The following is a 26,231-nucleotide window of genomic DNA, read 5'->3' on the forward strand; positions in this document are numbered from 1 at the left end:
ACCCAGGCGTCCCTATCAAGTGTTTTTAAATAGTGCATGTGAAGGGTGCCTGGCTGGCTCAGTCAGTAGAGCATGTGACTCTTGATCTTGTAGTTACGAGTTCAAGGCCCATATTGGGCATAGAGATTACTTAATTAAAAAGATTTTTTTTAAAACAGTACACATGATTTCACATCAATCAGATTGGGATTTTCCAGGTGGTGAGAAACAAAGTTTGGCGCTTTTGTTGGCAAGGAATTCATTGTATGTATGCACTGACATCTGTGGCAAAGTCAAACAGTCCAAGCATAGAACGTTATGTGGGGCCTGAGGGTTACTCAGGTTGTCACCTCATTCTGCTGTGGGTTCCAAGTACTAGATGCCACCTGTCTGTGAGCTCTGCCATGGGGTGCACCAGCCCCTCATTGTCTTTGTTTCCAAAGTTCAGTTTCTTTCTCTCCTCTAGCCTCTGTTTACTCGTGACTTTCATACTTCTATCACCTAATGGCTTCCACTTACTGATTTCTGCTTGCCCTGCCTTCTATTTTAAGGTGTGCTACACTCACAGCATTTTTAAAAGATTATTTATTTTTTGTTTTTAGTAATCTCCACACCCAATGTGGGGCTTGAACTCATGACCCTGAGATCAAGAGTTGAGTGCTCTACAGACTGAGCCAGCCAGCGCCACTTGCCCTGCTTTTGGACTGTTTAAATGTGTCTCTCACATTGAAACTCCCCAAGAAAGAGAATCCAATGGTTTAGTTCCTTACTGTTCCATTAGAGTTCTCAAGCCAGGCCACCTCCGTAGTTACGCAGGTCAGGATATATGTAAGCTGTGCTTGCATCACATGCCCAAATCTGGTCTGAAAAGTGGTCACACAACATAAATGTGGCAGGTATTTCGGGCATACCAGCCACCTATCCAATACAACTAGTTTTGAACTATGTTTAAAATAATAAATAAACAAGATATGGCATATATATGAAAGTGGAGAGGAAAGGGATAAGTGAAAGCCATCACAGACTTGGTTAGGGTGGAGGGATTACAAGTGATTATTTTTCTCCACTTTGCAATTTTCATTTAATGATATTGTAATTGCTTTTTAGTTTTCAAGGTTTTTGTTGTTGTTGTTTTAAGTAATAGGAGTCATGCAACCACTACTAAGTTCAGTCTCTCTCATGAACTTGACTTGGAACATAGAGCAAAGTTACAACCATTAAAGCCAGGTCACCCTTGCAAAGAAAGTGGAGCAAGGTTGACTTTCCCAGGTAAAAGTGAAAGCCAGAATTGTTGTAGGTTGTGAAAGCACCCTGAGGGCAAAAGTGTCTGTAATTACTCTGAAAACGTTCAAACTGTTATAATAGCATACGCCACACGGGCAAAACTAGACTCCTATAACGACTTTGGTTGTGGAAATCCGTCCTTTGTCCCCAGGCCGAAGATTTGGAAACACCGCGCACTCAATTGGCCGACATCTCTAGGACCAGAGAGAAGCTACCAGGGCAGTTTTGTGAAACCAGCCACCTCTGGCTTCATTTTGATCTTCCTGTTTACACACCCTTGTGTCCGTTGCTCTGCCACAGACATGCAATTACTAAGAATCATTATTGCTTGATAATCACTATAATTACTGGATGGAAAGGACAGGAGAAATCGAATTATCCTATGGATTGCTGTGTGAGCCGGGCAGCCTGTTTGTGTCTGGGACGCTTGAACCCCGCCTCCCGCCCGTCCGCCGCATTAACTCCCCGCGCAAAAGCCCGGAGCGGTAACGTGGAGGCTGGAAGCTTGAGCATCCAGAACGCCAGCCAGGTCCAGCTATCCCGGCACCGAGATGCAAAATCCTCCAGCGCTCCTAGAGGGGACCCGGAAGCGCAGCCTAGTCCCGGAAGGCGAGGTGCTGACACACTTCCGGCCTTTGTGACTCGTTGTGTCTGTGTCGAGGCGTCGGGAGGGCCTAGGTTCGTGTGCAGCGCCCTTCGGCCGGCCTGAGCCCCAGAGTCAGCTCCCCTTTCTCGCCCAGCGCCCCCAGGCCGCTCTCGGGGCTCACGGTGAGACCTGGGGCCGTCCTCTGGGGAGGGCGGGCGGGGCCGCAGGGTGTGTGCGTGAGGGTGGGCTCTGCAGCTGCGGCCCCGGGGTCCCCTCCTGGCGGTCCGGGCGGAGTGTGGAGAGAGCCCCAAGCCCCTGTCCGTCCCCAGGCCCGGCGGTTGGAAGCGCCGTCCCCTGGGAGACGTCCCGACCCGCCCCCGGATGCAGGCGGGGAGGGGGCGAGGATCTGGTGGCCGGGGGTGCACGGAGCCCTGGGGACAAGCCGTCTGCGGGCCCCTTCCGGAGCCCTCGCCTGCAGTGTCGTCATCGTCGTTTGACGTTTCTGAGAACCGGGTTCGTGAGCGAGCCGACCCCTGTCTGATTTTACTGCCCTCCTTTCGTCGCCATTTGCTTTGATTCCAGTGAGATTTTTTTTTTTTCTTTCCGAGGTCCTTCAGGACCTCGAGGTGAAAAATGCGGAAGGCCGAGTAGTGGACACGTTTCGAGGTGCCGCTTACGTGTTTCCAAATCACCTGCTTCTCGCCCCACCCCCACCCCCACCCCCAAGCGGTGATTAAAGAGTATTTGAAGCTTAGAGTGGGTAAAGACGTGATTCGGATCTAGTAGAGGTTTTAGACATCCCACTGTGTCTTTCCGCCTTGCGGAATATTTTGAAGACTTTAAAAATGATCTTTCCGGAAGATTAGGTGGATTCTCCCCCACCCCCAGTTCTGGGTCGTTACTCTGCTTGTCTTAGAGTGGATGAAGAGTGAAGGGAGTTTTTGGAAATTGCACCAGGCCATTAGGAGACTGAGTGACCTTGGATGATACGGGACTCTTCTCCAGCTCTCAGTTTTGTCATCTTTAAAATGAACTCGATTTTCTCAAAAGGCCCTTCCAGCTTTGAAATGATTTGATTTAGTCAAGGTAATTAAGAAATCCAGCTACAGTTTAGCCTGACACTAGGGAGGGCCCCTCCCCTCCCTTTCCTGCAGGGCCTCCAATACACAATAAGATACTTTCATTATAGAGAGTGCTGTTACATGGCCTGGGACCAAAGAAAGCATTTATTGTACAGGCCAGTGCTAGGCCGATTGGAGGTGGTTAGTAAATACTTGTTGAATCCAATTGTGAGGAATTCATTGTAACCAGATAAACGAAGTACTGTTAGTATATATGCTGGCCAACTGTGGAGAAATAGCTTACCTTACATAGGGAACCATAATGATAATTTGCCCCAGAATGTATCTCCAAGTTTGTATTGTCTCTGAGTTACTGTGCAAGATCAGGCAGTTTTCACCAGTGTGAAAGTACAAACAGGGAAGCTGGCTACGTAATACAGATAGTCTTTTGCTGATTCTCTACTTGATCTGAACGTTTCATTTTTTTTCTATCTTTATATTACACCTAAGTACAGGTGAGTGGTATGTTAAACTTTACCTTTTCATTTTGAGGTAGTTTTGGGTGGTCTTTGGGTAGCTAGCTGTCTTTCAAAGGAAGCTTTTTCGTATTTAAAAAAACTGGGGGGCACCTGGGTGGCTTAGTTGGTTAAGCATCTGCCTTGGGCTCTGGTCATGATCCTGGGGTCCTGGGATCGAGCCCCTGTGTTGGGCTCCCTGCTCAGTAGGGAACCTGCTTCTCCCTCTCCCTCTGCTGCTCCCCCTGCTTGTGCTCTCTCACATTCTATTCTCAAATGAATAAATAAAATCTTTAAAAAAAAAATTAAAGCTCTGTTAAAAAATCAGGAAGGGGGTGCGGTTTGTTTAAACTTTCAAGACTAGGGCAGCCTCGGTGGCTCAGCGGTTTAGCGCCGCCTTTGGCCCAGGGCTTGATCCTGGAGACCCGGGATCGAGTCCCACGTCGGGCTCCCTGCATGGAGCCTGCTTCTCACTCTGCCTGTGTGTGTGTCTCTCTCTCTCTCTCTCTCTCTCTCTTTCTCATGAATAAATAAATAAAAATTAAAGGATAAATAATAAGCTTTCAAGACTATGCCCTGGAAAAGATACTGGCCTGTTTGGAAAATAGCCTTTGGAATAAATTGAGCTGGTAACTACAAGCCCTTTTTGTAAGAAAATCGTTGGTATTTATCCTCGCTGAGAACCAGTTGCTGGGGGTAATCTTATCTAAATCGGATAGGGTGTCAGAATGTTTTTCAGCCCAGAAAGGACCCCAGAGGTAGTTTTTTACTTCCCTCCCCCATGTGACAGATAAGGGCCAGAGAGGTTGAATGACTCACTTGGGGATGTGTAACTTATTTGTGGGAGATGAGAATGTAGGTATTCCAACCTATGCTGCTTTCAGGATTACAGGAATTCTCCGGTTGCTTAGTCTTTTAAGCAGGCTGAAAATTGTAAAGCACAGTTCTCTTACCGTTTTTTAAAAAAAAAAATTAAAGCACCTCTCTAGTGCCTACTAAATGCCAGACACTGTTTTAATTGTCTTATATATGTTAATTCATGTAATCCTCACAATAACTCTGTGAGGAAAATGTTTTTTCTCCCCATTTGCACAAATGCAGAGAGAGAGATTGACCTGCCTAAAATTATTGACCGGAAAGTGGTGGTACAGCTTATTGAGATACCCCAGGTAGCCCCTGGAGCTAATTTGAGGGCAGTATTGAGTGCTGTGTAAGTGGGGGGAAAAAATAGATAACACTGTAAATTTAATCAAGTATTTCTTAACTAATATTTGCAAGGAATCATACTAAGTGGTCTAAGAGGTGCAAAGGAGCATACCCTGGGGTGCCTGGCTGGCTCAGTTGGTGGAGTGGGGGACTCTTGATCTCAGGGTGGTGGGTTTGAGCCCCACTTTGGGCATAGCGCTCACTTTAAGAAAAAAGAAACAGGGATCCCTGGGTGGCGCGGCGGTTTGGCGCCTGCCTTTGGCCCAGGGCGCGATCCTGGAGACCCGGGATCAAATCCCACGTCAGGCTCCTGGTGCATGGAGCCTGCTTCTCCCTCTGCCTATGTCTCTGCCTCTCTCTCTCTCTTTCTGTGATTATCATAAATAAATAAAACTTAAAAAAAAAAAGAAAGAAACAAAGCATACCCTTAGCAGTCCAGTTGAGGAAGAAGGCATGAAAAACTAAATCACAGAGAAAGAAATATTGTAAGAACTTCCATGGCAGATGATTGGTAGAGAGCATTTGGGCCAGAACTTTAGAGAGAGGAGAAAAGATTGTTTGCTGAGATCATCTGAGAAACCTAAAATAAAACCCAGCCCTTCCATTGCTGTTGTGACTTTTCTCTTTACCAAAGGAGCAGAAATGTTGAGGGATGGGGGAAGAGAGGATGTGCCTGTGCTCTCATCTCTGTCCTTTTGGATCTTACTTCCTCCTCAGTCTCTTCGTATGGAGTCCTACTGACCTAAGAAGTATCCCACTCTTTTTTTGCAAGCAAGCTCTGCACCTATTGTGGGGCTTGAACTCTCACAACCGCAATATCAAGAGTTGCATGCTCCCGCGACTAAGCCAGCAAGGTGCCCCCGAAAGTATCCCACTCTAAAACTCTTGCCTATGCAGGATACAGATCAAAATTCCTTTCCTTCCCGTATTCTCCTTAGTATAGCCGAGACACGATAAAATTTTCATAAAAATAGAGATTTCTGATGCTAAGCTAGTTTCTTCACCAGTCCTGCTCAGTTAATGGACTGTTGGATGGTCCCCCCTGGTTAGATTTGAGATGATTCCTACTTGGATCTCCTGCTGTGTCTCCTTAGCCACACGGCTCTCTGGTGAAAATAGCGGATGGCAGATAAGGCCCATTCCCGGGTGGTCATCCTTCACAGGCACTTTCCTAGGCCCTCCTCTTAAAAAGAATCTTTATGTCCACAGAAGCTCTTCCTTAATCCATGTGTGGGACAGAATGAGCTCAGTATGATGGCTATGGCTTGAATTGAGGGGACCCACAGACTGAATTTCAAATCCTGGCTCTAGCATTTAATTGCCATGTGACCTTGGGTGTGTTATTTTAAGGTCAGTGAACCTTAATTTTGTCATTGTAAAGGGAGATGAGAATTGTAGCTACTACCTGCTAAGATTGTTACATGAAAGACTTAGATGGTGCTTTCCGTGCATCTGAGTGAATGTTCTTGAACAGCGATGAGGGGTGCGAGGCATTTTAGCTAAGCTCTGAAGGATAAGTAGGATTTGAAAGGGCAGAGAAGGGCAGCCCGGGTGGCTCAGTGGTTTAGCCCCGCCTTCAACCCAGGGCTTGATCCTGGAGACCCTGGATTGAGTCCCGCATCAGGCTCCCTGCATGGAGCCTGCTTCTCCCTCTGCCTGTGTCTCTGCCTCTCTGTGTGTGTGTGTCTCTCATGAATAAATAAATAAAATCTCAAAAAAAGGGGGGGGGGGAGGGCAGAGAAGACTAGGAGAGGAGATCCCAGACATAGACTGTGAGGTGAGAAAGGGATGGTGATCAGGATCCAAGGCATATTTAGGAGATACTCATTTTGTGGATAGAAAAGACTCACAGGAAAGTAGAACAAATCAATGATGGACAGTGAAGCTTGAGGGGAAACTGGAACCAGGTACTACAGGGTGGTGCCTGGAAAGCCACAGAGTTTTTGTAAAAATAACCTGAGAGTAACATAGGACATGAAGTAGCGGGGAGGGGAGTGAAGAGAGAAAGCCAAATTTGATTCTCCCTGGTGCTTGGAGACTGAATCCATATAAGGAGAGAGGAATCCAGGAAGGTGAGACTTGGGGCCTTAGTGATTGAGGTATTTGTAGAATATCTGATCGCTAATTACCACTAAAAGGAAATAAGTGGCAGGGAGAGTGGTGATATTTTGAGTAGTTCTTATTTCTTCTGAGTTTAATGGAATTAAGCTGCCAGGCTCTCTAGTTGATAAGTTCAAAGAAGACTGTCTTTGAGGAGCTTAGAATTTAGTTGGGAGGTGATAGGAACTGCAAGCCAAATAAGGATAATGTAAGGAGAATATATGTAGCATAAACAGGAACAAAGAAAGATTGAGGATGTTCAAAAGAGAAAGATCTCTTAGTTAACTTGGAATATGAGGAGACCTTTTACATCCTGAAGAGTAAGTAAAAATTTGATCAACAAAGTTGATATGGTGGGAAATTGTTCACAGCAAAGGCTTGAAGATTGACAGTTACATCCTGTGTGTAGGGAACATGAATGGCCACATAGACTGAAATATGGGGGATCATTACTAAGAAACGTAGTGGGAGATAAGACTGGAAAAGTAGAGTAGGCACTCAACTGGCAGATACCAAGGATTCACTGATGCTAATTGAGGGGAAGGAAGGAATGGCCAGAAGTATTCTTGGGCAATACTGCACTGACCTCAGTTTGTTGCTCTAATTGGACTGGGGAGAGATGGCAGCTGGAGAAACTGCAGGACCCTGTCACAAGTTTAAGTGGGAGATCTGGAGCCTGAATTAAGGGTGGTGGAAAGTAATTGTGGGAGGGGCAGCAGGAAAAGGTGATCTTCCTTTTGACTTTTCAGAATGCAATTAAAGGGGGCACCTGGGTGGCTCAGTTGGTGGCTCAGGCTCAGGCTCAGGCTCAGGCTCAGGCTCAGGTCTTGATCCCGGAATTCTGTGTTTGAGCCCTGCATCGGACTCCCTGCTCAGTGGGGAGCCTGCTTCACCCTCTCCCCTGCTTGGGCATGCTCTCTGTCCTCTCTCTCTTTCTCTTTCAAATAAATAAAATCTTAAAAACAAACAAACAATGCAATTTAAAAAACTTAAGGCTCATAGGAATTATTTAGCCTCCAGTTGGGAAGAAGCTAGCCAAAGGAGTGATTTCTCAGACTGCCACCTCACTTCCTCTTCTGCTGGAGGAAGCTTTCCTTTGGAGGTCTTGGCTATTCTGATACCCCAGCTCCAGGGGTGCCTTTTGCTAGAAGCCGCCTTGTAGACACATCATTTACTTCTCTAGCTCCTCTAGCGCTGATGCTGAAAGCTTCTTAGAACGGTTGGCACATTCTGCTTTGTACTATAATTATTTGTGTAAAAATAGGAATCAGGCTTCTCATCTTTGTATTCCCCTTAGTCTAGGAGGACGCTCTGCACATTGTAGATCTAGAGAGATGTTTAGGAAATTGAATAATTGGAGCTGTAAGGACTTCACTAAAGCTGCTCTGAAGTTGAAAAACAGATATATTTACTGCAGCAAAGAAGGTGGCTTCAAAATGGGTCTGTAGGAAATCAACAGGAAAGGCTGGAGAATGGGTTTGCATTGGATTTTTTAAGGACAAAGAAAGTAAGCTAGAAAAACTAATCCTGTGATAAATCTCAATTTAAAATCATAGTCTTCGCCATTAAAACAGTTGTCTCCAGTGCTTGCTTCAGCAGCACATACACTAAAATCACTGATACAGAAAAGATTAGCATGGCCCTGCACAAGGATGACATGCAAATTTGTAAAGGATTCCATTAAAACCAAAACCAGGGATCCCTGGGTGGCGCAGCGGTTTGGCGCCTGCCTTTGGCCCAGGGCGCAATCCCGGAGACCTGGGATCGAATCCCACGTCGGGCTCCCGGTACATGGAGCCTGCTTCTCCCTCTGCCTATGTCTCTGCCTCTCTCTCTCTCTCTGTGTGACTATCATAAATAAATAAAAATTAAAAAAAAAAAAAAGCCAAAACAGTCATCTCCCAAGCCTTTTTTTTTTTAAGATTTTATTTATTTATTCGAGAGAGAGAGAGAGAGAGAGAGAGGCAGAGACACAGGCAGAGAGAGAAGCAGGCTCCATGCAGGGAGCCCAACATGGGACTCCATCCCGGGACTCCAGGATAATGCCCTGGGCCGAAGGCAGGCACTCAGCCGCTGAGCCACCCAGGTGTCCCTCCCAAGCCTTTTTTTTGGATACATATTCCCATCTGTAAAAATTATTTATAAAAATTGTGTATGTGTACTATTATCCCAGGGTATTTTTTTAAAGATTTTATTTATTTATTCATGAGAGACACAGAAAGAGAGAGAGAGACACACACACAGACAGAGGGAGAAGCAGGCTCCATGCAGGGAGTCTGATGTGGGATTCGATCCCTGGGTCTCCAAGGATCACACCCTGGGCCAACGGCGATGCTAAACTACTGAACCACCCGCTACCCAAGGGTTTTGTATAATAAAACAAAAAAATACATTAAATTATGCTTTTGAAAAATAATTTTTGTGCTTTAAATGTATGTGATCCCTTTTCCACCAGAATTACTAACACTCTTTTAATGAGAACCATGTAATTAAAACTGCTTTTTGTTAGTTTAAAAATTCCTGCCTTTAAGGGAGCTTAAGTGTTTCCTTTGGTTAAGCATCTGCCTTTGTTTTGGCTCAGGTCATGATCTCAGGGTCCTGGGATCGAGCCTGCATCTGGCTTCCTGCTCAGTCACCAGGAGTCTGCTTCTCCTTCTCCCTCTGCCTCTCCAGCTCATGTGTGTGTGTGCTCTTATTCCCAAATAAATAAAATCTTATAAAATATAAATAAAATCCCTGGCTTTGGATGGTACAGTAGCTGGTTGCTCTGTCTCTGAAACTTGAATTTGATGCTTTTGAATTGAAAAAGATCCCTCACAAAGATTTGTCAATTCAGGTAGAAGAAACACATTGTCAACTCTGCTTAGTAACTCATGATTGTTCCTATCTTCCATGTTAAATTTTTGTTACTGAAATTCAGCTAGTACACTAGTTTTTCTATACCCTTAAATTTTCTATACCCTTAAATCATCTGTTTCTATACCCTTAAATCACCTGTTTTTAAAAACTAACCAAAAGGTGAGATGCTTGGCTGGCTCAGTCAGTAGAGCATGATTTTATGGGTTGTGAGTTCAAGCCCCATGTTGTGCGTAGAGCCTACTAATATAGCCTATTAGTTTTAAAAAAGCTAATCAAAAGGTATTTTGTATTTTTAAAAAACAGACTTACAAGACCCACAAAACTTCATTTGGAAAATCTTAAGCAGTAGAAAATACTTACAAGTTTTTTTTAACATGTAGATGATAAAATTTTTCCAGGATACTTAATATCAGTTTTTAACAGTTAAAATTATATAACAGTGGAGACTGTTTCCCAGCATACAACTGTTCTCATAATAATTTTTCTGCACTATTTTTTAAAAAAACAACTATTTTGGGGGCAGCCCCGGTGGCGCAGCAGTTTAGCGCCGCCTGCAGCCCGGGGTGTGATCCTGGAGACCCAGGATCGAGTCCCTCATCAGGCTCCTTGCATGGAACCTGCTTCTCCCTCTGCCTGTGTCTCTGCACCTCTCTCTCTCTCTGTGTGTGTCTCTCATGAATAAGTAAATAAAATCTTTAAAAAAAAAAAACAAAACAGCTATTTTGTCACTTATTGGTTGACCTCTTTGATTTAGATTGACATTGGTTTTTACCTACTAATCTGGGTAAGACCTTGCTTTAGATAGAACTTTATCTATGCCATTTGTTTTTGCATGTGTATTTGCACCATTAGTAATTCTCCAAATTGTAGTTTCTCTGCCAGGGTCTAAGCTGCTTGTCTTTTTCTTTTCTTTTGAACTAGAATTGAGTAACAATATGTTAGTTTCAGGTATACAACATAGTGATTCGCTATTTGGACAAAATGATCACCACAGTAAATCTAGTTAATGTCTGTCACCACAGGGGCACCTAGGTGGCTCAGTGGTTGTGTCTGCCTTGGCTCAGATGGTGATCCCAGGGTCCTGGGATCGAGTCTTGCATCAAGTTCTCCGCAGGGAGCCTGCTTCTCTGTTAGCCTGTGTCTCTGCCTCTCTGTGTGTGTCTCGAATAAATAAATCTTAAGGGGATCCCTGGGTGGCGCAGCGGTTTGGCGCCTGCCTTTGGCCCAGGGCGCGATCCTGGAGACCCGGGATCGAGTCCCACATCGGGCACCTGGTGCATGGAGCCTGCTTCTCCCTCTGCCTGTGTCTCTGCCTCTCTCTCTCTCTGTGACTATCATAAATAAATAAATTAAAAAAAATAAAATATATATATATATAAAATAAATAAATAAATCTTAAAAAAAAAATCTGTCACCAGTTAACAAATTTTCTTTTTCTTGCGATGAGAATTTTTAAGATGGCTTAGCAACTTTCAAATGTGCAATACAGTATTCTTAATGCTAGTCACCACGTTGTACATTATATTCTTATGGCTTATTTATTTTAGACCTGGAAGTCTTACAATTGACCTCCTTCATGCCTGGCTCCTATACTTGTCTCTTTTATGAAGGCAAGATTCATTCAAGCTAGATAAAATAATCCATTATTCCACATAACTGGTCTCAGATAAACCGAGAAATATCACAATACCTAAAAGTGAGCAAGTGAAATGAGGGTACTTTGGCAGCTCTCTGTGTGAGGGAGGGAGGCCCCCACTTTTCCCTTGGGATGTGCCGTGACATGTGACAGTTCAGCACTTAACAAGGGGAGGGTGTGATGTCAATTTGCAACATGCCATCTGTAAAATGGTACTAGCGGTTGTGCCTCCTTGCTAGGGCTATTGTGGAAGGCAATAAAATAATGCATGTACTGCCTGGCACCCTGTTAAATAACACTGTGCTTTCACTGGGCTGAGTGCTATAAAAGCATGGTGTCCTAACCTAACCTGCTGTCCTCCTGGAGATTAGGTATTCAGATTCAAGCAGACACCCTGAGGATGGAATTGGCTTATTGGAGATTTTTCTCTGCGAGCCTTTTTTTTTTTTTTTTTTTTTGATGATTTTATGTGTTTATTTGAGAGATAAAGACAGCACAAGCAGGGTGAGGGGCAGAGAGAAAAGGGCAAGCAGACTCCCTGCTGAGCTGGGAGCCCCACTCAGGGCTAGATCCCAAGACCCTGAGATCGTGACCTGAGCCTAAGTCAGATGCTTAACTGAGACACCCCATAAGATTTTACTTTTAAGCAATCTACACCTAATATGGGGCTCAAACTCACAACCCCAAGATCGAGAGTGTCACTTGCTCTATTGATCAAGTAGCCAGGCACACCTCTGCAAACCTTCTTTCTTTCTTTTTTTTTTTAAAGACAAACCCAATTCTTTTTTTTTTTTTCTTTAGATTTTATTTATTTATTCATGATAGAGAGAGAGAGAGAGAGAGAATGGCAGAGACAGGCAGGGGGAGAAGCAGGCTCCATGCAGGGAGTCCGATGCCAGACTCGATCCCGAGACTGCAGGATCACGCCCTGGGCCAAAGACAGGGGCTAAACTGCTGAGCCACCCAGGGATCCCCATGCAAACCTAATATGTAAAGTGACAGTGAAAACAGTACACCCCTGGAGGCTTTTTCTTTTGCCATTCGAAGGTTGTGTTCAGTGCCTTTGCAGCCTTATGTGAAGGGGTAACACAGGTCACTTTTCATAAAAACTCTAATAATCTTGTTTCCTGCATCAGGAACAGTACCGAAACATATCCACAAACATCTCCTAGGACAGGAAGGAGAGCACAGACCCTGTTTGGATCAAGCCCACTGCCTAAGCCTGAATGATGACTGCGGAGTCGAGGGAAGCCACAGGCCTGTCCCCCCAGGCTGCCCCGGAGAAGGACGGGATTGTGATCGTGAAGGTAGAGGAGGAAGACGAGGAAGACCATATGTGGGGGCAGGATTCCAGCCTACAGGAGACACCTCCTCCTGACCCAGAGATTTTCCGCCAGCGTTTCAGGCACTTCTGTTACCAGAACACTTTTGGGCCTCGAGAGGCTCTGAGTAGACTGAAAGAACTCTGTCACCAGTGGCTACGACCAGAGATCAACACCAAGGAGCAGATCCTGGAGCTGCTGGTACTGGAGCAGTTCCTTTCCATCCTGCCCAAGGAGCTCCAAGTCTGGCTGCAGGAATACCGTCCCGATAGTGGGGAGGAGGCTGTGACCCTTCTAGAAGATTTGGAGCTTGATTTATCAGGACAGCAGGTAAGAAGAAGTGTGAAACCTATTGTGTGTAAGCATCACATGGGCTTTAAGCCTGGAGCAAACAGCAAGTTACAATTTAGAGCTGGCACCAGTAGTATTTATACTGGTTACTCTTTCTGCTCTGCTCAGATTCTAAAAGGCGTTCTGGACTCCTTCCCCTACATCCACTGGTCTACTTACCATCTTTTTGTTTGTTTAAAGTCCAATTGAAAAAATGATTTACCTGCAAGCCCACTCTATTTGTCCTCAGGTCCCAGGTCAAGTTCATGGACCTGAGATGCTCGCAAGGGGGATGGTGCCTCTGGATCCAGTGCAGGAGTCCTCGAGCTTTGACCTTCATCATGAGGCCACCCAGTCCCATTTCAAGCATTCATCTCGGAAACCTCGTCTCTTACAGTCACGCGGTAAGAAGCAAAGTTTCATGTGGGGAAAAGCAAACTATTCGAGATGGGAGTGCACTCTCTGCGTTGCTGAGGGTCTGTAATTAAAAAAAAGAAAGAAAAAAAAAAGCATGCTTCTTTTTTATCATTACACACTACTGTCATTATTAATTAAATATTGTGGAAAATCTAACTTATAGGCCAACCTCAGGAGTTGATGTTACTGAGAAGGTAAATGAAATTAATTTGGGAGGACATTACATTATTCTTGGAATTGTTAGCATTTTGGATGTGCAGCAGATTTTATTTATTTATTTTTTTTACAGGAAAGTACTAGGAAGAAGTTATATATTTCCAGCCTGGGTTTTGAAACACTCTGGTTAATGTCATAAATTGCCTTTAAAAAAGGATCATTTTTAAAATTTATTTTATTTAAAATGTATAAAAGTATTGTATAACCTTTTTTTTCTAGTTTTCAGAAATTTCAAACAGTGGGAAAAGGATGGAAAAAAATTTTTTTTTATTTGAGAAACGGGAAAAATCATTTCAGGGTCATCTACATAAAAGTCCGTTTAATTTTTTTTCCTTTGAGGTAAATATTAACAATATCTTTAATCCAATTTAAAAATCAAAGTAGGTGCATAGAATATCATTAAAAACAACATATTAAAAGTCCAGTTGTTGAAGAAGAGTTGATAAAGGCACGTTTCTTAACCAATGTGTTAATTTGTGATGACATTTAAGGCCAGGAATATTAGAGCTTCAGAAAACATTCTCTTCCATGCATTCTGGAGGAATCTGCAAATCAGTGCATCCACTACTGTCCATCCAGTCCCAATCATCTCCTATGCAGGGCTTGTGAGGTCTCTCCACACTCCCTCCACAAGGGGGAAATCAGAAAATTGAAGAGTATATTTTTAGTTTTAAGTGCCAGATTAGAGTTTCCCTTTGCCAGAGTAGCAGTTTTAGAGACCCTGTCACAAACAGTTGATACTTGTAAATAGTTCTCCTTGGAATTCAGCTGTATGCTTTTATTCTCAGATCCCTCTTGGCCACTACTCCTTTTCCAGAGTCTTTCCTAGTTCTTGGAAGTTTAAAATGCTGGATACTTGATCTTTTTGTACATTTTGCTTTAGCTTATAACTGTATGGTCTGAAATAGTTACACATGGTTTAGTAATTCAGTTTCAAATTCATTGCTCTTATTCTTTGCAGCTAGGGCAACATCATCTGTTTATCTAGCAACATTTCCAAATCTAATATTACTTGGCAAGGGAAGATTTTAATTTTGTGGTTTAAAAACTTGTATAGTTGTTCTTACATATTGCAGTTTGTGTGATCGTGTGATAGAGGTCTTATGTTAGATCAGGTGTCAACCCATACTTCTGTGTACTAGTAAATGTCTTGGTGATATTTGAACCTTGTATACATCTTCTCAAAAAAACTGGCTAAGTGAGGGAGAAAACGGGAAGCATAAAAAATGGCCAGAAAAGACCCCCTTTGTACCTTGCGTTACAAGATATTACTCCTAAACGTTGTTAACGTTTGTGTTTTCCACAACTAAATGAGATTGTGATGCTCTGGTACTATTCCTTGAACTGGAGAAAATTCACTTGTGAGCCAAACTTGAATCATGGACTGAAAGTTACCTACTTCCATAGCTGAGAATAAGAAGCCGGGTTGGCTCTGCCATTCTTAGCTGTGTGCTATTAGGCAAGTCATTTACTCTCTTGGGATTTGGTTTCCCCCTCTTTAAAGAGATTGAACCAGGTGATTTTTAAGGACCTTTTTTATGACTCCTTGTGACTCCTGCCTAAACGTCTCGGGAAAGCAGAGATCGTTACTTTTCCTTCGTTAGATTCTCTGTAGTTACCTATTCTATAGTTAAACACTGAATATCAAACACACAGGTGCAGGAAAGAGAGTGCCCTGGGGTCCTTCTTGGACGGGGGTTCCAGAGCAGAGCTGATTTTACTCATAGCTCCTTTCTCCTCCCCCAGCTCTCCCTGCCACACACGTTCCTGCCCCTCATCACGAGGGGAGTCCCAGAGACCAAGCGATGGCATCTGCACTATTCACGGCAGATTCCCAGGTGAGCTGTGGGCCCCTCTGCCCTCCTGAGACCCTGGCTGCCTCTCTTCCTGGAGCTCTTTTAGCTCTCTCCACCCAGGACGCAGTTTTGATGCCCCTCCCCACAGAGTAGCCCCACTCCCACCCTCCGCATCCGCCAGAGCCAGAGCCTGGCATGGTCACCTATTCTTTCCAACTCTATCCCTGACTCCAGGTTTGGGTGATGGGATTGTCCCTAAGCTTTGGGGGAACTGAGTGTGGGGATCTCATATTATTTCAGGCAATGGTGAAGATCGAGGACATGGCCGTGTCCCTCATCCTGGAGGAATGGGGATGTCAGAACCTGGCTCGGAAGAATCTCAATAGGGACAACAGGCAGGAGAATTATGGGAACGTGTTTTCCCAGGGTAAGACTGATGCAGCATCATCGTCTAAGATTGTTTTGTGGTGGGTGGTTTTTTTTTTTGGTTTTTGTTGTTGTTGTTGTTGTTGTTGTTTTTTGGTTAGTTGTGGGATCTCTGATGTGTTCAGTTGAGAGTTGACAAGGATTGAAAGACTACTGAGCCCCCTCTCTTCAGGCCAGGTAGAGGAAGGAGCCCATTTGTGTTCATTTAACCCCCAGCATCTGATACTGTGATTCCCTGATTCCAAGTGGATTTTTTAACTTTATGTAGTTTTTGCTATTTGAAATCAGAAGTCCTCTCATGTTCTGAGTTCTCACCTCTTGAACCACTTTGATACTTAAGATTCTTCTCCAGCCTCTGTGGGCTGTAATGTAGGTGCCTCTGTCAAGGGGATGGAATCTGTTTTTCTTATTATAAAGGTCCAGGTGAGACCTAATCATCAATCTGATCCTAACCCAGGACTGCATTCCTGGACTTACTAGGCATCCTTCCATGGGCTTTCTGCCATCTTCCATCCTGGGAGTGCTGCTCCACAATAACTTTGTGTAATTCATGGCTTGTGCCTCCCTTACAATTAGGATTCCCTGTTTCTGACTACAGTGGTGCTCTTCTATGGAGAGGTCTGCTTCCATAGAGTAGCAGTGCAGTTAAGAACAAAAACAAGCTCTAAGAGGCATCAGCCAGTTCAGACAAGGTGACACAATTGACAAACATTCCCATTTGTCCTCTTCCCTCAATCCCTGGAAGACAGTCCTGCAAAGCATAGTTGTGTCATGGGAAGTCCACAGTGAGACTTCTGCCTGGGGAGGGCAGAAGGTAGGTGGGTGAAGGGAACTGAAGAAAGAATATTCCTGAAGAAGCTTCAGCTTTTATTTTGAACCGTAGACCTAACTGGGTGAGTGTTTCTTGGTATTTGCTCTTTGGACCACGGTCTGAAAATTAAGCCAAGTAACTGATCTGTGTTTATGAGCTAAGTATTACCTACCCCAGGATAACTTCAAAAAGCAAACAAAAATCAGATACAGTCTGGGAACTATCCCAATTACCAAGGACTTTGGATTGGAATTCAAAAGAAGTGGACCAATTTCCTCTTCCTTAGGAAGGGTCGGTATTTATGCGATTTCATCACTAAAGCCAGGGCTTAGATACTTTTCTTTCTGTGGTTGCATTCAGGGGCCTCTTTGGGATAGCGCAAACCCCCTTGGAAAGGGTGCTTAAGGCCAAATAAATAATAGGGTTGCAACATCTTGGGTTTTTTCCCAGATGAATGTAAACATCTATAAAATAGTGCATGTTCATTGAACAATTTTCACTCTCTACTTAAAAATAATGATGCACAGACTCTAGCAGATTGTAATAAAGATATATTCCAATGTTTTCATGTGCTGGTTGCCAAATGAGAGGATCATCTTTGCATTCGTAATTTTTTTTTTTTAACATCATCTCCTTTGTGGAACATGTCCAGGATTGTTTTCAGTGTCTTTTCTGTTCTTGGGTATTCTCAGTGGTCTGTCAGTGAAGGTTTTAGTTATGTTTACTAATGCCCCAACCAACTTCTTTGCCCTCACCCCGGATACTTGAGCACTGTCAGCTCCGGGCTGCTCTTACTGGAGGAGAAAATCTCATGTATCTGAAGATCTGTCTACCTGCCAAGTCCAGAGCTCTTGTGTTGTCCGTTAACCATGGACTTGTTAAAAATCTCACAGAATTGGAGTATTCACTCTTCCTTTATTAACTGTTTACATGCCTTCCTTTGTGGGCTGGTACCCTTACTGTTTCTAGGCAAGACCTGTCCATTTTCTTCATTCAAACTCATGCTTAATATTAGAAATGGAACATGGATTTTTTTAAATGTCTATTCCTCCATATTAATTATTGGGTGACCAAATTGTAGAACTGTGAATTGTGACCCCCTTAACGTTCCTTCATTCTTCATCCCTCATCCCTTCCATCCCTAACCAGTTCTGCTTCCTCTGCTCTGTCCACCCCCTTGCCCCCCCAGTGGAGCTGTCCTCTACTCGGCCCACCCTCTCCTTCCCCAGCTCAACTCCGTGTTGTCCCCATTCTTTCCCTCTGTCCTCTGATTTTATCTCAATTAATCCTGTGAGGTCAGTTTGCAGGCATGTAGAAGCTTCCAGGAAAACAGTGTCACTTGATTAACCCACATATTCAAAAGAAAATGGTGGCATTTTTATTTTCTATTGTGTCAGGTTGTGAAAACAGGAATGAGAATGAGGAGTCAACCTCAAAGGCTGAAATCGCAGAAGACTCAGCGCCACGTGGGGAGATGACAGGAAGATTCCAAAAAGATTTTGGAGAAAAACGTGAACAGCAGAGCAGAACAGTAGAGAGGCAGCAGAGAAACCCTGAGGAAAAAACCGGAAGAGAAAAAAGAGATTCGGGGCCAGCTACAACCAAGGAAAAAAAGCCCGCCACAGGAGAGAGAGGCCCAAGGGAGAAGGGCAAAGGTTTGGGAAGAAGCTTCAGCCTGAGTTCAAACTTTAACACCCCTGAAGAAGCTCCGACGGGAGCAAAGTCCCATAGATGTGATGAATGTGGTAAATGCTTCACAAGGAGCTCAAGCCTTATTCGCCATAAAATCATCCACACTGGAGAAAAGCCCTATGAATGTAGCGAGTGTGGGAAAGCCTTCAGTCTTAACTCCAACCTGGTCCTGCATCAGAGAATCCACACAGGAGAGAAACCTCACGAATGTAATGAGTGTGGCAAAGCCTTCAGTCACAGTTCAAATCTCATTCTCCATCAGCGGATCCACTCTGGAGAGAAACCCTATGAATGTAATGAGTGTGGGAAGGCCTTCAGCCAGAGCTCAGACCTGACAAAACATCAGAGGATCCACACAGGGGAGAAACCCTATGAATGTAGTGAATGCGGAAAAGCTTTCAACCGAAACTCATACCTTATTTTGCATCGGAGAATCCACACCCGAGAAAAGCCCTATAAGTGCACTAAGTGTGGTAAGGCCTTCACCCGGAGCTCGACCCTCACTCTGCATCACAGGATCCATACCAGAGAACGAGCCTCTGAGTACAGCCCTGCCTCCCTTGATGCATTTGGTGCATTCCTGAAAAGCTGTGTGTAGAGCAAGAATTTGTCAGCTAGCCATTTCCTCCTTTTGTTTCCAAAATTACTTCAGAGATATGTGTGCCCACGGAGGGGAAAAAAAAGAGGGCCTTAACAGATTCAAAGGAAAAAAATCACACTTCAGGATCCTTGTAGTTCCATCAGCAGCGTTCCGCCTTTGCATTGTCTGTGGGCATGTAATCCTTCCACACGGCCCCTGCAGGGAAAAGCTAGTCATATGGAGAATCCACACGATATTTCCATGCAAGATAAAAGCACACATAATGTCAAATGTCAAGCTTTTCAGTAATGAGGATACCTATTAAGGCGCTCTCAGACTCAGCAACCACAATATAGGATTGAAGATTAAGATTGGCTCTGCAAAAGTGATACTGGGGTTTAAAGCTGCTTGCCACAAACAAGCCCTACTTGGCCAACAACTTGTTATACCTTATTTCTCAAAAACAAGGAACAGTTAAACTGCATTGGGACTTGCTGCTCAAACTAGTTATATATATGATAAGTTATATATATGATCACTGGTAGCCTGCCAAAGCTATAGAAATCTAGGACTGTGCTGATGGGTATCAAACCAAAGATTTCTAGCTCTTCCTGAAAGAGGGTATGTGCACCAGTCTACAGTTCCAAAGGACGCAACAAATGTAGATGGTTCTATCCTCATCGCTGAGATAAATTCTACTGAAATGGCAACAATGATTCAAAGCCCTTCTCTCCCTACTCGAAATCCCAAAAGCACTATTCGCACTCTGAAATGCATTTCTCCACAAGTTTTAGCACTTGACTGATTGTAGACTGTCTTTTAATCCTCCATTGTTTCGCGTTTGAAAGTTTTCATCATGGCCCCTCCCTCCCCAAAGAGATGCTTCAATTGTCAAGGGATCTATTTTATCCCAGATAGCACTGGAGACAGTGCTGAACACCTAAGAGGCACTTGTTATACCTGACTTCTGACAGTACTTACACGCTTATGATAAAACCCTGTGTGAATCATGAGTACCAGAAGTAGGTAGCCTGGCCCAGCTTTTGAAGAGGACCTTTGGAGTCCCAAGTCATGCTAACAGCTCTAGGGTCTGATGCTCTTTTTATCCTGACTATAAAAGAAAGGCACTGGCTCGCTGCCTGCATAGACTCTTCCTAGACACAGATTTGTGAGTAAATACCATGGAATGTCAGAAACAACTCTCTCGTCATTATCTTAAGAAAAATAGGAATATTTACTAAGGCCGTGTCTTGACCTCTTTCTGGGGCAAAAGATCTTCGCCAGAATTCTCTTCAGTTAGCTGAAGGACAACATGATCATTTAGGCACTTTCTGAATCATTTATAACTAAAAGTACAGCACAGAAGATGTGATTTTTGTTGCATTTCAAAAAAAGGAAAGTTGTAAAGGGCATTTTCCCCCCACACTTTCCAGAAACTTGATAAAGGCATTTGATACCATTAGCTGGCAGTTACCCAACATGTTTGTTGCTCTGAGAAGTTCACCAACAAGCTGAGATGTGACTGTATCATGGTTGAACTGTACAATTTTTTCTGTTTCTCATCCCCTGAAGACTGAGGGGAGGCTATGAAACTGATCTTTTCCATCGAAGCAATCGACAGCCTAGAAGCTAATAACAGATGGTTTTCGGATACACACATGGGAGACCCAGCTATCATGGGCAACATAGGCAGTCCTTAGGGACTTGGGTAGAGAGGTCTTTGTTCATGAGAGCATGCAAATGATGGTGGACAGCCCTGCAGAAACTTAGAAAGAGACCCAAAGACTCTCCCCCTAATGGGAGAACCCCACATGAGTTTTTCCATCAAGAAACAACTAAAACTATCCCTCATCAGTTGTTTGCTGACTGACAGCTTAAGCCTACAAGACAGTATGGCTTTATGGGGAACCAGTGAGGTGGGGGCAGCTGTGGCTTCAGTTCCAGACCAAACAAATTCTGTGCAGCAGTGATTCTTTGGCCTCTCTTTCTAACTGGGACCAACTACAACTCTCCTGGAGCTTCCAAGCCGTTCCATCAGTGTTGGCCTGCAGAAACTTAAAGGAGGCCCATTGGTGACCAGGATATTTCCATCCATCCAGTTTAAGAATGACAGAGGAGATATTCAAGAAGAGTATATATACCTAAGTAGCTTTTTTATACTAAATGAAAGTAGAAGTGCTTTTTTAATGTTTTCTTCAAAAAGCCACAATGGAGGCTTCACACAAAATTGCTGGTGCTTGTCAGCAGAGACTTGCCCCTGGGAAGCCCTGGGAGCACTGGGGCACTTGGCCCAGGCACAGATCAACGCACCAACTGTTCTGAAGAGGCAATGAACTTTGGTTGGTTCCACATTCACCTTTCTTTAGCCACAATCACATGCTGACAATGCAGCCACCATTTGCGTTTTTTGAAAAGGAAAGTTCATTGCAACCTGCGCTTTGCATCTTTGTCCCACGTTGACCATGGGATGGTCACAGTGGTTGCCTTCAGATCTTTAGCAGACGCATTTCTTCAAGCAGCCATTTGAAAATGTGTTTTCTGAAGAAAAGAGGCTATGACTGTTGATTAAAACCATTCACGTCGTGTCCATTTATCGGCTGCCCAGTGCAGAGTGTAATTGGGTCATGGTCAGAAAGGCTTATTACCACAGCTCATTAGTGTCTGGACATTCAGAAGTTCTTGACCAGCTGAAGCCTTTAAGTTGAGTACTCTGTAGTTAACCATTAGCATGCTAGTTGACCTAATGGAAGTTTTTTAAGGGTTTTTAGGAATATACCTTAAATATACCTGCCAAGAAGAGAAGTAAAATTCTTCAGATTGTGGGGAATTTGTTTCTGCTCTGGCCTGGCAGGCAAGGCTACAGCCTGAGAATCAGAGGCATCTGTGAGGCATCTTTGATATGTAAGACACTTAGTATTCTATTAAAGACATAAAAGTGAAACTGCTAAATATGTACAGAGAGCTCGCCATGTCTGACATGTGTGACAATTGACATCTTACATACATCAGAGAATTCATTCCAGAAAGGAACCTCATGAATGCGATAAATATGGCAAAGCCTTCCATCACATCTCAGCCCTTAGCATCAGAAAGCTCACACTGTAAATAAACTTTATTAATATTGTATGTGAGGAAAACTTTCATGTAGACCACTCATTGCTTTGGACAGAAAATGAATTCCGTCAGTGTGTTCCAATCATGTAATGAATTTCAGAAACACTGCAGAGGAAGCTCAATCTTAACTCCAGAGGATCCACAAAAGAAGGGGAAAATGTGGGGAAATGCTAAAAAGAAGGCAAAAATTGTTCCTGCTCGGTAACTTCTATATATTTTGTAAGACCACAACATCAGTGTCCCATGTTTGTACCTCTACCCCAGGTTGTCGTTCTGTATATTCCCTATAAAAAATGTATTTTAATCTATTTGACAGAACACATACTCCAAAAGAGCAAAGTTTTGGAATGAGTAGTTAAAGAAGTTGATGTGGGTATAGACAAAAAGTCAGTTTACAGTGCTGAGGAGCAGGGGAAATGAGAGAAAACCTTCATAGTTGGCTTACCAAGTCAGGAGAGGAGATTAGGAGAGAGAGGTTAATAGGACTCTAAAATGGAACCGTTTCTAGAAACATTTGCATCTTCCTGAACGTTTTCAAAGCCAGAAAGTGGATCCTTACCTGCCATGCCAAGAAAATAGGTCTGAGCTTGTAGTGGTGGGGCGAGAGAGGGCCATCTACATGAATTGAGAGTTGGTGAGGTGCCCTGGAGAAGCCAGCGGGACCACTTAACCTGGTGACCAGATTGTGGAAACCAGTCCTGCTTCCCCCACTAACTCTGATCTTCATGCTTAGGAAATTTGGGATAGCAAAGCACCATGATGGACCCTTTCCTTGAAAATAGGCACAGATGCATCCAGTTTCTTACACAGCAGTAAGTTTTTCTAATACGGCTGGAGAACCGTTTTTGCAGCATTCCCTTTGACTGTGCTCCTGTGTACCTTCCCTGCCCCGCACTCACTTCCTGGGATTGTTCTTTCCCTGCCATTGGAAGGCTTGTGAAGATTCATAGTTGTGAAGGAATTTTTTTCCTCCTTTTTATCCTAGAGTTGATCACCTTTTATTCTGGGGTCTGGTCACCCTGAAGTCCTCATCCTGAAGCTAGCTAACCAGGTTTATCCTACCATCCTCATGGAAGATTTGTTATGTGAATTGGAGTAACAGTATTAAAATGTAGTCAAATGGTGGCAGCAATACTTGCCAGAGGAGCTATATTTTTGTGAGTCCCACTCTGAGCAACTTCTGAGAAATATTTATGAAGGGGCTGGGTTCCCCACTTGGGAAACCAAATGAAGGTCTGCAGGTTGCAAAGTGAAATGTAGAATCAGAGAAGAGGAATTTAAGTGGTATAAATAGATCTTTTCGTAGAAGTTAGAGTACATTTTTATTTCAACTACTACTGGAGGATTCAATAAAAAACATTATTTGAAAAGTTTTCCTAACATAAGTTTAGGTTTTGTTTTTAGAATGGACACACTACTGTACATTTAAAAGCAGTTACTTATTTTGCTACTCAGATTAATTTTTTATTCTATCTGAAGATGAAAGTATCTGTTTTACTTTTCAAAGCTTTGTAAAACAAACCTGAAGTTATAGGGAGGCTAAGCCATCTCCGATTCTGCAGGTCAAACAAAAGTTGGGGAAATATTTTGGACATCTTATCTGACAGAATGTCTTAATGTGAGAATTTCATTTCACATTGTCTGGTTCTGTTTAACAGTGGATACCATAAACTTCATGTTTTTCTCTTTATCCTGAAACAGTGGAAGTTAAGGAGAGGCACTAGGTTGACTTCTAAACAATATTATTTTAACAGCTTAAAAAAAAAAAGTCGTTAAGATTTCTCCCCTCCATTTAGTTAAAGAATCATGGCTCACTTCAAGTTACACAGAAATTATTAGCAAAGCTAATTGGTCCTAAAGTTAAACTTTCTCCCTTTAGCAAGCACTCATTAAGCAGTGAGGCTAAATGTTTTAAGATAGTAAGAAAAAAATGAGACCTGTGAGTGATTGAAAGGTGGCATAAAAACTCGGATTTTCATTCCAGTTTCAGATTTGGGTTTTAAAGTTCCTTCAGTCCAGGGAAGGGACTAGGCAGCTGCAAATTGCCCCGACTCAGGTGTGTTGGTCAGTGCTCACTTGTTTTTCCCCTCACCTCAACCTCTGAACAGTTTAGGTAAGGTTTCTTTCTGCCCTAGCAAGGACAAAGCATGTTAGGCTTAGAGCTGCTTCTGCTAGTAGCAGGGGTTCTTCTGTGAAAACAAATAGATGGGGGTGGGGGGGAAGGCAGCAGATGGTGGTTGTGCAGGAAAATCTTGATCTAAAAATAATAAGAGTTTAAGGGTAAGAGGGGGGGCACTGCAAGCAAAATCAGCAATTATTTTAAAATGAACATGTATTTTTATTAACTTGTAGTTAAATATAGATTATTACAACCAGGTCAACATGATAAGCCTAAATCTATATAGAGAGCTAACTCAGGCAATGTCTTGTTTATCTGTAGACTGGATAAGACAAACCTTTCCTGTTTCGTCAGTCCCTAGTTCCTTAGATTAGAATAAATTAGACCAAAAGAAGAAACTTGTCTTTGTATACCCGCAGAATTAAGTTATTGTTATTGAAACCTGGCCTTTCATTTCACTAGTCTTAGAAGAGTCCAGATGCTTAGTAGATGTTCAATAAGTGATTTTTAAATTGAATTTGTTCATTTCAAATCCTCATTAACCTTTCTAGGAAGGCTTCTTTGAATAAATAATGGAATCTTAAAGGAAAAGTGGGGTTTTTTTAAAGCTAAGGAACTCCTCTCTTGGAAATAATGTGAAAACTTGATGGAGGACTAAAATTTCCATGAGAAATGGCAGCCAAATAACAGTTACATGCATTTGTAGTCAATGGTCCATTTTAGGAGGCCGGTGATGTCTGACAAATGTTAGAGCAGATGGGGAAGGAAATTGTGGGGAATTGTAATAAATATCTCTATGTCGTTTCTCTTCTGGGTCATGGTAAAACAATAAATTATCACCTCTAGGTGGCAATGTTGGCGGTGTTTGTTTTTTCTCATTCTTGGTTGTATAAATACACACATTGTGGATGAGGCAAAAAAGTAGAACGTCAAAGTTAAAAACTCAAACTGCGTCCTACATGCCATCTTCACCCAGATGAATGTGCCCTTCTTCACAGCAGCTTTGAGTTCTGGGTAGCTTCCCAGAAGGAGGACAACCAGATGAAAAACCGTGGAGTACAGTAGCTTTCAGTGATCCCCCAAAACATGATTTTCTGTAAGATAGAACCTTTAAAGTACAACCTTTGACAGATTTATGAAACTCAGGAAAAAAGAAACCTCCAGGGATCCCTGGGTGGCGCAGCGGTTTGGCGCCTGCCTTTGGCCCAGGGTGCAATCCTGGAGACCCAGGATCGAATCCCACGTCGGGCTCCCGGTGCATGGAGCCTGCTTCTCCCTCTGCCTATGTTTCTGCCTCTCTCTCTCTCTCTCTCTCTCTCTCTCTCTCTCTCTCTCTGTGACTATCATAAATAAATAAAAATTTAAAAAAAAAAAAAAAAAAAAAACGAAACCTCCTAACAGTGCAACATGTGATCTGATGGTTCAAACTTCACACTGTGACCTCTCACCCAATAACCTGGTTTTGTTGCATAATATAATGAAGCAAACTCCACTTGATTTTTTTTTTTACTTTGTCTTGTTTAAATAATTGATTTATTCACCCTGTTTAGAAACCAGAATTGAGACACCAAGTGTTCTATCTGCTTTGGTTTCAGGGTCCTTAAGGAATACTAACTCCTGCCCTGCTTGCTTTCCAGGGCACTAGTTGAATAAATAAGCTTTTATTTATTTATTTTTTTTAAACTTACATGAAGTAACAGGTGGTACATGTGAGAAAAAGAAAAATATTTTTCTGCATTGATCATAATGAAATCCCGATTCAAGAGAAGTTTCACCTTTTCCTGCCACCACCCCCCCAGCCCCAAGAGCAGAACCTGAAGTGAGGGCTTGTGTGCTTGTGATTATTTTAGGAAGTGATTCCAGAGAATCAAAATGAGGGACAGTATAGGCAGAAATGGGGAAAGATCCAATATGTTACTGAACTTGGTTATTGCTTTGGAGGATAGGCTCTGAGGCAGATTCCAGCCCTGAGCTGGTAATACCAGCCTTGGCCAGAAGTAACTAGAACCTTACAGCAACCTGAAGGGCAGAGAGGAGCCACAAGAGTCAAGGGTCAGGGTTTCTTCCAGAGAGCTTCCCTCTTCACTCAGTGCTGTCCAGGTCAAACCTGGTGGCTGCCTCCACTACCTCTATTCCTGGGTCTTTGTCACAGCTGCCAAATGGAAACGTGCAGATATGGCCT

The 26,231-nt window shown here is 43.3% G+C and overlaps 1 protein-coding gene and 1 non-coding gene across 3 annotated transcripts in view; both read left to right on the forward strand.

Moving 5' to 3' along the window:
- The first annotated feature begins 1,872 nt into the window (after nt 1-1,872).
- LOC140638933 (zinc finger protein with KRAB and SCAN domains 1-like) overlaps nt 1,873-26,231 on the forward strand; it is a 64,113-nt gene continuing 39,754 nt past the window's right edge. Inside the window, exons 1-7 of one of the 2 annotated variants that reach the window (XM_072837096.1) lie at nt 1,876-2,031; nt 9,313-9,409; nt 12,363-12,878; nt 13,129-13,282; nt 15,258-15,349; nt 15,608-15,734; nt 17,942-24,902. In XM_072837096.1, coding sequence (XP_072693197.1) covers nt 12,453-12,878; nt 13,129-13,282; nt 15,258-15,349; nt 15,608-15,734; nt 17,942-18,834 — 1,692 coding nt within the window. In that variant the 5' untranslated portion in view covers nt 1,876-2,031; nt 9,313-9,409; nt 12,363-12,452 and the 3' untranslated portion in view covers nt 18,835-24,902. Of the gene's footprint in view, nt 2,032-9,312; nt 9,410-12,362; nt 12,879-13,128; nt 13,283-15,257; nt 15,350-15,607; nt 15,735-17,941; nt 24,903-26,231 lie in introns of those variants that run through there. The other variant, XM_072837099.1, reaches the window with a different exon arrangement.
- Nucleotides 8,315-8,418, forward strand: LOC140639224 (U6 spliceosomal RNA). The gene has a single exon (XR_012036016.1). It is a non-coding gene; the product is annotated as a U6 spliceosomal RNA (small nuclear RNA).

Source organism: Canis lupus, chromosome 8 (assembly GCF_048164855.1).
Source record: "Canis lupus baileyi chromosome 8, mCanLup2.hap1, whole genome shotgun sequence".
In the NCBI taxonomy this organism is placed as follows: Eukaryota; Metazoa; Chordata; class Mammalia; order Carnivora; family Canidae; genus Canis; species Canis lupus.